Here is a 17,177-nt window from a genome sequence, read left to right on the forward strand (position 1 = left end):
GTCCCTTAGCACTGACTCAGCTTAGAGTTTCAAAGCACACTGAGAGCTTCACAGCACCAGACAAATAAGAATGTCAAGAAAAGTCTTGAAAAGAGTTAGGGGGCACAAGCATGCTATTGCATGTCCTCATTGATGCTTTTCCCCATCTTACTCTACACCTTCTTCCTACAATTTACATACTTTGCCCAATACATCCTCTTCTCATTGAGGCCATGGCAATATTTTTCCCCCTTTCTCCCAACGAGGTCCTTCTAATAGTGAGCTTAAAAATAAGTTTGAATCGAAAACCAGAACTAAACATCTTTAAACAAAATAATTCAAATTATATTGTTTCCACGTATTTTCTCATCTCCAAGATGAGATAAAATGATGGAAAGAAATATACGACTGACAAGAGAAAGTTCTTACTTTCTGATGCTTGGCTCCACGGATATGGGCAGCATAAGCATCTGCTCCTGTACAAGACACATCACAAAGCTCACAGCGCAACTGATTCTGAGTTCCACGAGCAGAAGTGCTGCTGTTATTGGTGTTCTGGGAAGCTTTTAATGCTGCTTCTTTCTTTTTGTGTTTCTGACCTTCTAAGTGTTCTTTATAAGTCTGTTTAAATTAACAATACATGCACAATAAGCTGTCTTTGTACTGTTCATTCATCACTCGTGAATACATGCAATACAGAACATAACAAAACATGCTTTGTATGATAAATACTTCCTACACTGAACATTTCTTCTATATGACATACTCTAAGGCATAAGCAAGCCACTTTTAACACCAAGAAATTTTCTTCACCACCAGGATTCCACTTCAAAGTAATACAATATGGTCTCTACCTTTTCACTTCCTCAATCAAGTACCGGTCAACGGATATTACCATTGAAAGCTTGATAAAACATCAGAAAACTCTGTCTCAGTTGCAGTTTCCTGCACTGCATTGAATTACTTTGATTTTGAATTTTCCTCAAAATGCAAGACCACAGTTATTAAATGTATCCAGAGAACTAAAACAATAAATTCAAAAGGTGGTAGCGCATAAAGCTGTGCTGAAAATGAAATGCAGAAGTTGCTATTGGTTCCTATACCAATACAGGCAATCTATAGTGCAGATAGGGTGGGAAATAATGACAAACTTACCTAAAGAGTAAGAACTGTTTTGCCAAACACACAAACACTCTGCATCTACTTTTTATGCACTTGTACCCACTGTGAAACTAAACTGTGATGCTAGAATACAATGAAGAATAAATTTTCAGGCTTACCATTGACAAAGTTTTTTTTTAAAAAAAAGTATTTTCTAGGAAGTTTGCTATGCTAAAAAAGCAATTCGAATTCAAAGCTTAGAATACTTCTGGACTCCAAAGCACAGCTGAAGATTCTCTGTACAAGTTAAGGGGATGCATCTTTTTGTCTTCTCATAGGACCCTGTTCTATAATAGCACACATTTTCATTTAATTATTCCTTTAGTAAAAGTACAGAATCAGGTATTTAAAGTTAATATTCTTAAAGGGGTTGTATTTTTAGCTGAAAAAATTATGACTAAAGCGTATAGCAGAATATTACATAATACAGGTACCTGTGGTCCAGCACAGCTGATCTTACATACATCACAGTAGTGGATCTGGGGTGGTTTGGGAGGTTGCTTTGGTTTCGGTTGCTTATTTTGGAATGGTGCCTTTTTAGTAAAGGTAGTCCCTGTCCAAGCAGCTGTTGCAGCAGCTGCAGCAGCTGCTGCCGCTGCCTGTTTCTGTTGCTGCTGCTGCTGGTAATAGGACGATGCAGCTGAATACACTGCAGCTTCATAGCCTGAATAAGACGTACCTCAAAGATCAAAATAAAATAAATGTTACATCACTGTACATCGTGTATCAATTGCATAATACACTAATTCCAAGCATGTTGCATAATAGAGTTGGGGGGGTGAAAGGCAGGATATAAACGATTTATTGAGTTAGGCAGTCTGAATTTTTCTTGATGCTTCATAGTACACAAATACATAGCATACCCACTTGTATCAGGAATATATTTGATTTCAGATAAATCGTTGTAGACACACAGTTATGTTAGATACATCAAAGCATCCCTAAAGCATATGTGAAATTTCCTGGTATATCTGGTAAGACCACATATGATGTAACAAGAATTTTAATAACAGATTTATCAAAAGCCACTTAAAGTAAGCAGTCTTACAGAACCAGATTTACTGTTAAAGTCCCAAAATGAAAAGGAGGACAGATATTATGCAGAGGAAAAGGGAAAAAAAAATGAAGATAAAAGACAGAATGGCTAGTGCTATTAGATTCTATTTCAGTGATTTAAATTGTTTTAGTACAGAGAAGCTGTTTACCCACTAAAACCTCTGCAGCACACCCTGTCTACACACTCCTTGATTTCTACTATCAAAGTTTAATAAATCAAGGAAACTGGTCTTTCATATCTTTGAGCCAGTTTTCGCATAAACTTTCTACATCTACTGGTTCAACTATTTTAATCCTCTGATCAGGCTCTGTTTCAAGGAAGTCTTAAAATCCCTTTTTAAACGTAAAACAAACAAAAAACGTTCAAGGTACCTATAATATGCCAGTTGATTACCATCTGGCCATAATATTAATATCTTTTCTGCAGAGAAAAGTCCCAGCAGAGATCCAGACCCGAGCGGACGGAGGAAGAAATGCGGCCGACCCAATATGAGTGATAAAGCATACTTCCACTTTATTGCCCGAGATAGCGTGCATTTATACCAAATACCATAATTATGCATACTTGTCTCTATCTAATAGGCTAAGTACATTTACTTACTCCACCTACTTGGGTTTAGCTAGCTATGCGCATCCCGCATTCTTCTGACTCTTATCTCTTCAAAAATATCCTGACCCTGCCTTAGTTAGTACTTTTCCGTTCCCCCCTTTCCCACAGCCTAATAGACAAGCTAACTAAGGCCTACTTATGTTAACTAAAATGGGCTCTGCTCGTACAGTTGCTTGGTGGACTCATGTCCGTGCTCCTTGAGCCAATCCCCGACACTTTTCATCTTAAACTGCTTTTTGAATTTCTCATGTTTGAAGGAAAGTCTTTTTTTAGCACTTATTCTCCTCCCATTTTGGGTCAAGACAACTCAAACTTAGAAGATTTATATTAGACTACTCCTCCTTGTCTCTGTAACTGCTGCTCGATGGCAGGATGTTCCCAGTTTCCCTGGGTTATATTTATGTGGATATGTTTCCTTATTTTTTCTATCCCCATCCTTTCTCTCCAAACCTTACAGTAAGCCACAAAACACAGTGCACACATAGCAATGCAGACACTTAGTATATTCTCACATGTAACAAAATAGACATATACAAACAAACTACTTTTAAAGATACATCAAAATATTTTGCCATTATAATGATTTAACTGGTTGATACTTCTCAGTAGACTATGATATAATTGCACACAAACTGCTAAAATTCTGAATATTTAAATCCTCTCTCGTAAAAACTGCAAAGATCCCAGCAACATAATATGCAAAATTCTTACCAGAGTAAGTAACTGCTGTTGCACTGTATGTTGCACTTTGAGTATAGGATGGAACAACAGTAGCCGCAGCTGCTACTGGCTGCACAGTAGAGGATACCGGATATATAGAAAATGTAGTTGTTGCTGGACTTGGGGTTGCAGGTTTTATAGCTGTCACTTGTCGTGTTTGCTGGGCTTGGGTATACTGAGTTGCCCCTTGGCTATATCCTGCTTTTGGAGCTAATTAGGATAGAAAATAGAAATGTACAAACATTGATATGTTCTAGTTGAATGAAATGCAAACCATAGTAAGAGATACTTAATGATATGCTGGGGAATAAACAAATAACAAGCGTTTTTTGGTTGTTTTTTTGTTGTTGTTTTTTTTTTTTTGTTGGTTTTTGCCACCCTCTTCCCCCCCCCTTTGTTTTTGTTTTTTTTTTTTTACAGTAATGGTTATGCATCACCAACCATACATCACACAAGTAAGCCTCAGACTTATTTATATATTTGTAACTGTGCTGCCATGTTTTTAAATAACCTTCTCTTGGAATGGTTTTACCAGAGTACACTAAATCAAACTACATGTAAACTTTCCTATTACTTCTAATTATCATAAAAAACCCACCACTGACTTTTCGAACCTACAAGTACATTTTGAGTGTATTTAACTAACTTTGAAGTTTAGATTGTTATTATTTATAGCAATGTCAGAATAATATTCAAGTTATAGGCAAAGTAAATTTTCACAGAATCACAGAATGGAGTTGGAAGGGACATCTGGAAATCATCTAGTCCAACCCACCTGCCAAAGCAGGTTCACCTAGAGTAAATCGCACAGGAATGCGTCCAGGTGAGTTCTGAATGTCTCCAGAGAAGGAGACTCCACAACTTCTCTGGGCAGCCTGTTCCAGTACTCTGGCACCCTCAAAGTAAAGTAGTTTCTCCTCATATTCAGATAGAACCTCCTATGCTTCAGTCTGTGCCTGTTGCCCCTCATCCTATTGTTGGGCATCACTGAGAGGAGTCTGGTCCCATCCTCTTGACACCCACCCTTGAGATATTTATAAGCATTGATAAGATCCCCTCTCAGCCTTCTCTTCTCCAGGTTGAACAAACCCAGCTCTCTGAGTGTTTCCTCATAAGAAAGATGCTCCAGACCACTGATCATCTTCACAGCCCACCACTAGACTTCCTCCAGTAATTCCTTGTTGCCGTGAAAGCAGCTAATCTTGCAAGAAAGGTTGATGCAGAAGATGTGTTGCCAGGACCAAGCAGGGGAGATTTAAATGCCCTCCCAGGGAGTGCAGGCGACCAGGGCCAGCAAACAGGGTTGAAGCAGTTAGTGCAGCAGTTTACACAGGCAGTTTAAGCAGGCAGTGAAGCTCAAGTGATTTACCTCACTTGGTTGTTGTCACCCTCGCAAAAGGATCCGACCACAGTATCCACTCAGGGCAAAGGTAAATACTTTGCACTCAACAGCACAGAGGTAGCAACCCAGACAGAGCTGCCATGGGAACATGCAGCCACCCAGACCTCAGGCTGCAGAGCATGTCAGAGCCTTTCACTGGTATGGAGTGGTAATAGAGAAAACAGTTGTGTGAGGTGTGAGCAGGTAGATGACCTGTTCAGCCTTGTAGAAAAGCTGAGAGAGGAGGTGGAAAAGTTGAAAAGCATCAGGGAGTTGGAAAAGGAAACCGACCGGTGGGATCAAGCTCTGGTCGCCCAGGGGCAAGTAAGGCCAGCAAAAACGAAACAAAGACCAAGGGAGTCCTGTCTCCTCCCCTTGCCTGACTGAAGAAGGCAGGCCAAGGGAAAGGAATGAATGGAAGCAAGTCCACACTCGGGGTGGCAGGAGAAACACCCCCCTATCCACCCCACCTTCTCAGATGCCTCTGTCCAACAGGCATGAGGCTCAGGATGTAGAATGCATCAACCAGAGGAATAAGGGGAAATGGCAGCAAGTTCCTGCTCTGTGTAGAAGAAAGAGGATTCCTAATGTGACCACGCCACCCTCCCAGGTTCACTTGCAAAACAGGTATGAGGCCTTGAAAGTGGAACCAAACAATAACACTGAGGGAGGCAGTTTCACTAAGTTGGAGGTGCCGCAGAGGATAAGTCATCCCCTGCACCCTCCATCAAAACAGATCCCACCAAGGAAAAAAAAAATAAAAAAAGGCGGGTTGTGTTGTAGGAGACTCCCTTCTAAAGGGAACAGAAGGCCCTATAGGCAAGCCGGACCCACTGTTAGCGAAGTCTGCTGCCTCCCTGGGGCCAGCATTAAAAACGTAAAAAGGAAATTTCCTGCCCTGGTTAGGCCCTCAGACTACTACCCACTAATAATTTTTCAGGTAGGCAGTGATGAAAGCGAAAAGGGAAAACTGAAGACGATCAAGAGAGACTTCAGGGCCTTGGGATGACTGATGAAGGGATCAGGAACACAAGTAGTGTTCTCCTCTGTCCCCGCAGTTCCAGGGTACTATGAGAAAAGACACAGCAGATCAATACCTGGCTGCAGGACTGGTATCGCAGGCCGAATTTTGGGGTTTTTGATCATCGGCCTGCTAGCAATAAAGGGGATCCATCTGTCTCAAAAGGGAAAAAGGATCCTGGGGCAGGAGTTAGCAAGACTTATTAAGAAGGCTTTAAACTAGATTTGAAGGAGGAAGAAACCAGGTGTGGCAGAGGCATGCCCAAGGGTGACATGCCAGCATTTAAGGGTAGTGCTAGTGAGGCCCTTAGGTCTGCCATCCCAGTGGAATCAACGGCTCAGCTGAAGTGCATCTATACGAATGCACGCAGCATGGGCAACAAACAGGAGGAGCTGGAAGCCCTTGTGCAGCAGAGAAACTATGATTTAACTGCCATCTCAGAAACATGATGGGATGACTCCCATAACTGAAGTGCTGCAATGGATGGTTATAAACTCTTCAAAAGGAATAAGCAAGGAAGGAGAGGAGATGGGCTAGCCATGTATGTTAGGGAGGATTTTGATTGTCTGGAACTTGAGGAGAGTGATGATAGGGTTGAGTATCTATGGGTAAGAATCAAGGGGAAGGGCAACAAGGCAGACATCCTGGTTGGGGACTGCTACAGACCACCCAACCAGGATGAAGAAGCAGATGAAATATTTTGCAAGCAGCTGGGAGAAGTCTCCTGATTGCTAGCCCTTGTTCTTATGGGGGACTCCAACCTACCAGATGTCTGCTGGAAATACAACACAGCAGACAGGAAGCAGGCTAGGAGTGCATGGAAGACAACTTCCTAACACAGCTGGTTAGTGAGCCTACCAGGGAAGGAGCCCCACTGGAGCTGTTGTTTGTAAATAGAGAAGGACTCATGGGCAACATGTCAGTTGGAGGTTGCCTTGGGTATAGCAATCATGAAATAATTGAGTTTACTATCCTTGGAGAAGTTAGAAGGGTGATCAGCAGAACTGCTACTTGAGACTTCCCAAGGGCAGACTTAGGCCTGTTCAGAACGCTGGTTGGCAGAGTCCCTTGGGAGACAGTCCTGAAAGACAAACGAGTCCAGGAAGGCTGGTCTCTCTTCAAGAAGGTTATCTTAGAGTCACAGGAGCAAGCTGTCCCCATGTGCCAGAAGGCAAGCTGGCAGGGAAGAAAGCCAGCCTGGCTGAATAAAAAGCTGCAGCTGGAACGTAGGAATAAAAAGAGAATTTATAACCTTTAGAAGGAAGGGGAGGCCACTCAAGAGGAATACAAGAATTTTGTGAGGTTACGCAGGGAGAAAATTAGAAGGGCCAAACCCCAACTAGAGCTGAGCCTAATCACTGCTATGAAAGGCAACAAGAAATGTTTCTATAAATATATTAGCAACAAGATGAGGGTAAAGGAGAATCTCCATCCCCTGATGGATGCGGAGGGAAACATAGTGACAGAAGTTGAGGGAAAGGCTGAGGTACTAAATGCCTTCTTTGCCTCAGTCTTTAATAGTCAGAACAGTTATGCTCCAGGTACCCAGCCCCCTGAGCCAGAAGACAGGGATAGGGAGCAGAATGAAGCCCAAATAATCCAAGGGGAAATGGTTATCAACATGCTAGGCCACTTGGACACCCACAAGTCTATAGGGCCAGATGGGATATACCCAAGGGTGCTGAGGGAGCTTGCAGAAGTGATCACTGAGCTACTTTCCATCATCTGTCAGCAATCTTGGCTAACTGGGGAGGTCATAGTTGACTGGAAGTTGGCTCATGTGACACCCATCTACAAGAAGGGCCGGAAGGACAATCCGGGGAACTACAGCCCTGTCAGTCTGACCTCGGTACCGGGCAAAGTCACAGAGCAGATCATCTTGAATATCATCACACAGCACATCCAAGAGAAGGGTTGTCAGGCATTGGAACAGGCTGCTCAGGGAAGTGGTAGATTCACCATCCCTGGAGTTATTTAAAAGGCATATAGATGAGGTTCTTAGGGACATGGTTTAGTGCTAGAGTTAGATTAGGTCATGTTTGGACTCGATCCTGAGGGTCTCTTCCAACTGAAATGATTCTATGATTCTTAAACTGGAGAGCCCAAAACTCAACACAATACTCCAGACGTGGCCTCCCCAGGGCACAGTAGAGGGGGAGAATTATCTCCCTTGACCTGCTGGTCACACTTTTCTTAATGCACCCCAGGATACCATTGGCCTTTTTGGCCAGAAGTGCATATTGCTGGCTCATGGTCAGCCTGTTGTCCACCAGGACTCCCAGGAACAGCTGCTTTCCAGTGGGTCATCCCCTAACCTTTACTGGTGCATAGGATTTTTCTACACCTTGACAAGAGTTATATGTCAATTAAAAAAAAAAAATGGATAATGTGAAATATTCAGGAGACATATTTTTAAGTTATTAAAGTAGTACACAGACTGTGTATAATGACTGGTGTTTAAATCATGTCACCCACCTGTCTGGTAGTATGATTCAGCTACTGAAGGTTGAGGCTGGGCAGCAGCAGCCACAGCTGCAGCAGTCCCTGTTGGTTGTTGATAGTATTGCTTGCTGTCATAAGCTACAGCTGGGGCAGTAGATCTAACATAAGAATATGAATCCTAAAAATTAAAAAAAGCAAATTTCTCCTTAAGTATACATCTGGAATAATAAAAATCATTAGTAGAGTCAAAGAATTTTCTTCCATTCTACTACAGTAGATTTAAAAAAAAAATTACAGAAATGGTATATACTAATATATGCATTAAAGAAATTAAATTCACGTTTATAGATACTTCAGGCCTGAAGACAACTCTGGTGGCCTTCTTTAGACTTAATATAGGAATTAAACTCATGCTATGAAATCACTTTGCCTTCCAAATTATTTTTTGTTACCAAAAAGCAACTATTCTCACTATTTTTTCATTATGACTATCAGATTACATTCCTGTAAAATATGAAGGAAAAAAACACCACAGATCTCCATAAACCACAATAAATTCACAAGTTCACAAACATGACCCTTTATTGGCTTTAAAAATCCTATCATCAACAATACTTTTATTGGTTATAGTTTTTAGAGTATGAAAGCGATACTTTTAAATCCTTCTTTACTTTTTGGTATATCAACTGTTCCACTGGGGAACCATATCTGGTTTATAAGGGCAAGGCAAGTAGCCCATTCAAAACTTCCAGAACTCAGAAAATGGTTAGGAAGCTTAGAAGGGAAGGGCTTGGAAGACACCATATGCATGTACATATATACTCCCATCTATACCATATTTACAGTAAAGCATAAAGAGTTGATCAACTGAGGGGTAGCAAGGCATGAACTACATTAGCCAAACTGTAGTAATGTACACAATTTCTTTTTATTTCAAAGAAATATAACAATAAAATCTCTTTTCCATTCAACCCGTCTAAGTAGAATTATTTTTCTTAAGTTCAAGGGACTCTTTTCTGTCTGAATGCATCTAATAACTGACTAGTTTAATAACCTCGTAACTATGAGTAAACACGCTACTGGAAAGACTCCTACGTTTCAATTCATTATCATATGTAACAAATTACAAAAGCCATACAAATTAATTTATACAGCAACAGTATAGTCCTTTTAAACAAACAAAAATACTAATTAGAATCTAGATAATGCCCTGCTAAATTTAGGACTAAAAAGTTAAAGAACTGTTGCGAGGGACATACTATTTCAATATCCTCTGTCTCATAGTAAATGCCATGCCATAAGAGTTTGAGAACTCTTGTGCATAAACACACCAGCCTAGAAATATCCACTGAAGACTGACTAATAAATGCTAATGTAGCAAAAAATAAAAATACAAATAAAGCTCACATTTTCAATGGGAAATTACCTGGCCATGTAAAATACCTCATCTTTCTGCATCTAAGCTGTTTGATTCAACCCAATGGGCTAGGGTTACTGATGTGCATATACGCTTGCATTCTGTGAATCTAGACAGACAGGAAAAACTGCAACTTCTCACTCTTAAAAACTGAACAGGAGTAAACACTTATGTTAGATAAGTCCCAAGAAAACCTGTATAGACTGAATTCTTCCAGCTGCAAAACTGATGCAGCACTCTGATTTGTACTGCTAAGTTTCTTTATTCCTGAACTGAAGAGGAATACAAAACACTGACAAGATGTTGCTTCGTATGACATTTAAGCTAGCTTAACAATGAGAAGTTGTCTGAGGTACCATCACATTTCTCCTCACAGCTCTACACAATACCACCTTCATCTCTTGCATTGGTACCACAACTGTGCCAAACCAAGGAAATTCTGCAGAAGCCTGTCAGTCCCATGGAAACCTGCTACTACTTTTTTGGTTGGTTTTCTGTGGGATCCTTATCCTGAAATGACCCACCCAAATACTGACAACTACTAGATTCAATGCAAGGAAGTGTCAGCACAGGTCGGGGCAAGATGAAAACAGACAACACTTCTCTTTTGTAGAAGCCTGTAGCCACACAAGGTTAGGCAGTGGTCTCACAAAAGGTACCCCAAACCTACCCAAAGGGTAGTTCCTCTCCTAGGGTAATCTTCTATCCTCTTACATTTGGTATCAGAGCTCCTGTGGCACCCAGGAATCTTACAAGGGAGCTATTTCCATCTCCTTCTAAAAATTTTTATTGAAACAGTTTTTTCCATCTAAATCAGTTCCGTGATCCAGTTTACCACATGCCACTTGAATATTTAGGCTAGCTGAGACAAATATTTCAGCAGTAGTTCACAAAACCATTTGGAGATAAATGTCAATTCACTGCTTACTGTGTGACTGTCTAAATCTTAGCTACTGCAGTATTACTGCTGATTATCCTCTATACGTGCCATATGTGACTGCAGTCACTTCACATTCTGTCAGTTTTAGCTACTAAGTAATTTGAGGTGCATTCAGACTTTGATTCACAGAAGACATAAATATAAACACATTCTCTTATTCAAACAGGCCTCCTTCTTTTAGCATATTAAAAAAAAAAAAAAAGTTTTGGTGTTTTGTTTTTTTTTACGTAATTTTTTTAACACACCTGGTAATTCTGCGTAGTTACAGGAGGTGGTGGTGGTGGTGCTTCTTGTTGCCTCTGTGTATAGCCATAATCTGTAGCTGTGTGCGCAGCAGGATAGCCTCCATAAGCACCAGCTGTTGCAGCAGCTGCAACAGCTACTGGAGCAGGCCTGGCTACTGCAACTGTAGCTGCTGCTGGAGCATAGGCCGCAGTAACAGTGTGTGCAGCAACTGGTGCCTGGTGGACAGTGTAGCTAGCAACTGTAGTTGGATGGGAATAAGCTACACCTGAAGCTGGCTGCTGGCTATATTGGAAAAAGACAATAAGTAAATTATTAGATTAATTCAACATACTAAGCTAATGCCTAAACATTTCAATATCCCAGATTTGATTAATACTTGTCTGTTCTACAAACAGACCTGGAGCAGCTATCATACACTTTAATGGCTTTTATTACCTCTCTTCCACTCCCATTAAAAAGGCTGTATAATTTTGAAGTTTCTGTGGATATAGACATATCACGCAGGTGATTACTTTCTTCTTAGCAAGAGGGGGTTGTTGTGTTCCATTGCTTGAAAAGAACCCAAGTTTTTAATTCAAAATAACACAGAAGTCTTACACTGTTATCTTTTCACAACCAATAAGTTTCTAAGTGCTTTAGTAATTCTTCAATAAAGCTGACATACCTCTCAAATTTAGAAAAATACTAATTTTCTGTGAGAGCTCATTACTGACTTGCACTTGCATGATGTTTTTCAATAAACCATATTAAAGTAATAAGATTTTGAAGACTTTCACAAAAATTAGCTACGAACTCTTAAATTTAAGGCAGAGGCACTTTAAATACATACCTCTGATAAGGGACTTTTCCCACAAAAATTTAGAGTTATAAAAGCTGGCCCCACTCACTCATACAGAAGTCCACTGCCTCACAACATGATACATCAAAAGAACAGATAGACTGAGCAAGAAGACTTCTAACTAGAGGTCTGGCAATCTTCAGGCACATGCTGAGACTAATCTGTTTCTCTTAAATTTGCAGATAGGACATTAATATGAGGCTATTTACTAAGAATGAATAAATATTAACAGTAGAAATAAAAAATGATGGCTTCAAAGGCTTAATTATTTGAACTGAAACTAGTATTATTGTCCTATACTGATCTGTAACAGTGCATTATGATTTAAAGCCTACAGTAGTTATTTTTCAACAAATAAAGTGAACAGGGCAAAATATCTGGAACAATGATATGAAATGGGAATTGAGTGATTATTCTGAATTTTTTAATATACTTCCTGCACTGCTTTTCAATAATATTTAAGAATCTCTATAGGGTTTCATATCTCCATAGCACTACTAAAAGATAATTCAAAACAAATTCCATACCTAGGTAGTACCTCCTATTTTTCAGAATAAAATAGAAAACTGAAATCTCACTTGAAGCAAACATACTCAGTGGTAAAGTGGAACTGCAGCATGGTTATGCTCAAAACCAAAAGGAACAAGAAGTTACAGTATTTTTTTTTCCTAAAGACTGCAATATTCTCTGATATAACTACCAGAAACTATTACTTTTGCAAAAGACATTTCTATAACTCACTTGTGTTTAGTATTTTTTTAAAGAAAAACTGATATTGTCATTTTAATTACAGCAGAAACACACAGACAGAATGTTATTATTGGACTCACATGCCTGGACTCCACCTTCTTCCCATCTCAGTCCCCTGATTGCTTAAAAGACCACTTGCATTCCATCCAAACTGAACTGAGTTGTACTCACAATTATGTTTCATTTTATTTTCAGCTTCTTAACGTAACAGTAGAAGGAAAAGACCTGAACCACTCTGGTGTAGCTCCCACTACTGCTTGAAATAATTCCTCCTACTTGACGTATATAGGTAGTTTCTGTGTTTTGTTAGTTTAAGTTGAGAAATCAGACTCCATCAGAAAATTCAGGAAGACTTTTTTATGATGGTAAAAGTGAATGACAATCTCTAAAATTAGGCTGCATTATCTACATATATAAAAGCACAGAAGTGTAAAATACTCAAAAGTTCTGAGATACTTCACATTATCACATGTATCTCCTAAAAAAAAAAAAATTGAGAACACAGACTATTTAACTCAGACTGCACTTGAACACATCAACAGTCTAATACTGCCAATGAGGAAATGTCTTGGTCCATCCTATCCCCACTTTTTCCCTCCTCCCACATACCAAACCTGGCTATGCCATCCTATTCCATCCCTAGTGCTAGTTCTGCTACTTTCCAAGCTATTCAGTGCACTGATTAAAATAATTAATCTAGCAAGAAAGTATGAGAATTTTTTTTTTGCTGGGCTCATTTTCTAACATGGTAGAAATGTTAGAAACATTGGAGCCCACAAAACAGTCTGCTGAGTGCCAGAACCCACCTAAGTTATATGTACAGAAGCAGGGGAAAAAAATGGGAGCAAAAGAACAGGGACCTGTCCAGGAAGCGTTAATTTTTGCTCTTCAAGTTACTTAAGTTACTATTAAAAATACAAAACAGTGTTCACAACACACTGAGGTAACAGTATTAGTTTATCAAAGAAAATGCTTTGTTCTCAGAATATATATAATTAAAGTTGACTGACAGTTTTCAGTATTTAATATTGTGATGTGCGGAATAAACTCTATGACCTGGTTACAACTGGATTGTCTTCTCCTTATGTGCTGGGGGCTCCTGTTATCCACCAAGGATGCAGGCTCCTGTTATCTCTGTTAGTTAAGCTGATCCCATTGTATACATTCTTAACTTGTTATGGAGTTACACACTACATTGCCATCTACACAGTAAATTTCTACTAAACTGTGTATCAATTGTAAAGAGATTGTGATCATTATGAGCAAGACTATTAACAAGATTCCATTACAGACAGTTTTATTTCTTCTGTGGTTCCTTATCATGGTATAGAATTAACAGCCCAAATAATTTGATTTCTAAGGCTAAAATAGTTTTATGACCATGTTTACTTTAGCAAACCTGTTGCCCTTGCTTCCGCAACAACATGCAGAGATAGTTATCAAGATTGCAAGACTACAAGAAAAATATTCTAGAATTGACTGCTTCTTCCTTTTAAAAAGTAATATTACGCTATGTTACAGAAATACATGGTGACACCTTTTCTAAATTTATGATGTTTCTTTTTCTCCCCATGGTCTTACCGAGACCCTTTTAACATTAAGATGATCAGACACTTTCATGTAATTAATTTATATCAAAATATTTTTGTGCCAACATCATTTAACTTACAAAAATTTTTAAACCTTGTTTGGTGATTAGTGCTGATAGGAACAGCTATCCTGTGTCTTTACAAAATGGAGTGCAACAGACTTACGATAAAAGGAGAGAAGCTAGGTTTAACCAATCAGCTAACAGGGAGCGTTGGTGGGGAGACATACAGGGGGTGTTGCTGGGGAAACAAAAAAGTGGATCAGCCCTCTGAGTACCTCAGCCAATGGGGAAAGGAGGGGGATCACTTGCAGTTGGGGAATTTGGATAAATAAGGGGCTGTGTCCACCCTGTTTTTTGGAAGAGACCACACAGGGATATGCCTGAGGGACTCTTCCCCTTTATTTGAATGAAGCTTTTTTTTTTTTTTTTTTTGCTCCTCTGTTTCCTTTTCTAAACATTTACCTCTAGCAAAGCAAATTTCCAAACAGTGCCTCATCACATTTGCTGAGATGAACTTATCTCCTGCCAGACTATTTTGCCAGACTCCCTATTCCTCTGATCTTTAGTGCAGTTGTTCTTTGCACCTATCCTAGTATTATGTATTCTTCTTTCTTGGCTACAGATGGGAAGAACTGTATGCATCATTTCAGATGAAGTTTCAGCTGTTGCTACCCACTCTACTCCAGGCTGCTTTCTTTCCAGTCTAGCTTCCTCAGAGCAGCTTCCTGTAAAGTTACCCATGTTTGACAATATCGCCCTGGCATCAAATATCAGGATACACCATACTAATACAAATACTAAGTAAGACTCAAGACTAACCCCTAGGGTACTCCACTGCAATTATTCTTAATTGATAATCACTCTTCTAGTTCTACTAACCACTTCTACCAGTTCCTTCTCTACAATTCTTTTACTAATCTCTACCTTAAGTAACAATTTTCCATACTGCACCACATCAGGTATTTCAACTCAGTCCCAATAAAGATGACTCCAAAAGACTCAGGCACCTGATCAAGTTATTAGAGCAACAATGAAATACAGTATGCCAGCTGAGCTATAGTAACAAACCACATGAATGTTCTTCACCAAAGAAAGTAGTTCAGTTTAGCTTAATCCCCAACACAGTGGGAAAAAATTGAACCAAATTACAAGCAGATAGAGAAGCTGATTGACCTCATAACTTAGCGAGTTTTCTTTGTAGGTCAATTCTTCTCTTCCTCCAAATAAATTCTAATATCCTTATGATTGTAATAAATTTTGACTCGAAATTAACTTGAATAACAGAAATTTATTCCCGATGGATTTCAACGCAGTAAGCAAAAACAGCGCTGGGCGGCCGGGGAGTCCCCGCTCCTCCAGTGGCGCGCGCGGGAAAAACTTCTTCCGAACTTTTTATAGGGCCGACAGTCCCGGGTTGGTTGCTCAGAGTGCCACGTCACTCGTTCTTTCTGCGAATGTGTCCTCTGTTGTCAGGCAGTTAATCTCCTATCTTCTCACCTACCCCTGCCCCCCCCCACCTTTAGAGGATCGAACATTTAAGGCAATTGCATAACAAAGGGCAGGGGCTTCCCGTGTTGCACAAGAACCCCTGAGCGTTTCCTTTTAAGAAGCTTTAATGAACAAACATCTCTAACTCTTAGAATTGTTTATTACAATTCCCCCCTTTTCTTTTTCTACTTATTTTGTTCATTAAAGCGTTGTAATTCTTGACTCCTTAATACAAATAACTCAGTATCATCTTGATTGGGTAACTGCTCATACTTTGCTTTAACTAATAATAAATGTGCTGCTTCTAGCCTGCTTCTCACAATAGCTATAACTTTATTAAAAATACATGGTCCAAACATCAACACTAGCATTAAGAGAATCAACGGCCCTGCTATAGTAGAGAGGAGGGTTGTAAGCCAAGGTGATTGTCTAAACCAGGTTTCGTACCAACTTTGCTGAGATTCATATTCCTTTTTTTGTTTTTCTATATTTTCTCGTAGCTTATTCATGGTATTTCTTACTAGACCTGTGTGGTCTGCATATACACAGCATTCCTCCTTTAAAGCTACACAAAGGCCTCCTTCTTTGAAGAACAATAGATCTAATCCTCGCCGGTTTTGCAAGACCACTTCTGACAAGGATCTGACTGATTTTTCTAGCGCAGTAATAGATTGCTCTATTCTTAGCAGATCCTCATCGACAGCTACTCTCAATGACGAGAATTCTTGGTTTTGGCTGACTATTGTTCCTGCACCTGCTACACTGAGGGCCATTATCATACCTAAGGTCAGAGCAGTGATCGGTTCCATTTTCGTTAATTGGTGTGTAAAGACAGTTTCTAGCTGATATTCATATTCTTTCAGGTGATAAGTAATTTTAGGGATTACGACCACTTGTATACAAAATTCTTTCATGGTTTTTAGATAATTCATAGAAACACAAGGTGTAAGTCCGGTTTTTGAACATATCCACTTAGAATTATTGGCGGGTATTACCCAATCACCAGGCCTATTAGCTTTAAGGGTGCCATTTATACATAGATACCGTTTTCCAGGGGGTATTCGACCTATACATATTCCTTGCCCCTGGACTTGTTGCAACGATATTCCTTGAGTATTATTTTCCCACCTACAAGAACCAGGATTTGATACATTAGCGAGCTTTGGCATATTTCTTAGTCCAATAGATTCGAAATATGGTGGTTTGGTGGTTAAGCATAACCAGCATTCTGCTGTTAAATTTGGGTGTGTTTTGTTAATCACCTGATAGCTTGCATTTATTAGAGTCCAAAGTGGGTTTACTTCTTCCGGTTGTGTAAATGCATCTATATCAGAGCTATCTGTCATTGTTATATTAAGTATCTTAGAAGTTTTATTTATCTTTAATTTCCCTGTTATTATCGCATTAGGGCCTATTGATTGGGATTTCCCTTCTAGGGCAGGTTCTTTTTGTATCTTTATAAGTGTCCCTCGATCAGTCCTAGTCTCCCAGATCCTTACACCCCAAGTTTTGCCAATTGACCACCCCTGGTCTTGCG

At 39.7% G+C, this 17,177-nt stretch overlaps 1 protein-coding gene and 1 non-coding gene across 11 annotated transcripts in view; both read right to left on the reverse strand.

Annotated features, from left to right (window-relative positions):
- LOC135577137 (zinc finger RNA-binding protein-like) overlaps positions 1-17,177 on the reverse strand; it is an 80,919-nt gene that overhangs the window by 43,295 nt on the left and 20,447 nt on the right. For all 10 annotated transcript variants that reach the window (XR_010468722.1, XR_010468721.1, XM_065044907.1 and 7 more), the window contains 5 exons: positions 10,973-11,255; positions 8,404-8,548; positions 3,518-3,736; positions 1,575-1,819; positions 409-600 (listed from right to left, as the gene is read on the reverse strand). Coding sequence is in view for 8 of the 10 variants with exons in the window: in XM_065044907.1 (XP_064900979.1) it covers positions 409-600; positions 1,575-1,819; positions 3,518-3,736; positions 8,404-8,548; positions 10,973-11,255 (1,084 nt within the window). In the remaining 2 variants the exon portion in view is untranslated. The remainder of the gene's footprint in view (positions 1-408; positions 601-1,574; positions 1,820-3,517; positions 3,737-8,403; positions 8,549-10,972; positions 11,256-17,177) is intronic.
- LOC135577228 (small nucleolar RNA SNORA66) lies at positions 13,876-14,012 on the reverse strand. Its single transcript, XR_010468773.1, has one exon. It is a non-coding gene; the product is annotated as a small nucleolar RNA SNORA66 (small nucleolar RNA).

The sequence above is a fragment of the Columba livia genome, chromosome W, assembly GCF_036013475.1.
Source record: "Columba livia isolate bColLiv1 breed racing homer chromosome W, bColLiv1.pat.W.v2, whole genome shotgun sequence".
NCBI classification, from domain to species: domain Eukaryota; kingdom Metazoa; phylum Chordata; class Aves; order Columbiformes; family Columbidae; genus Columba; species Columba livia.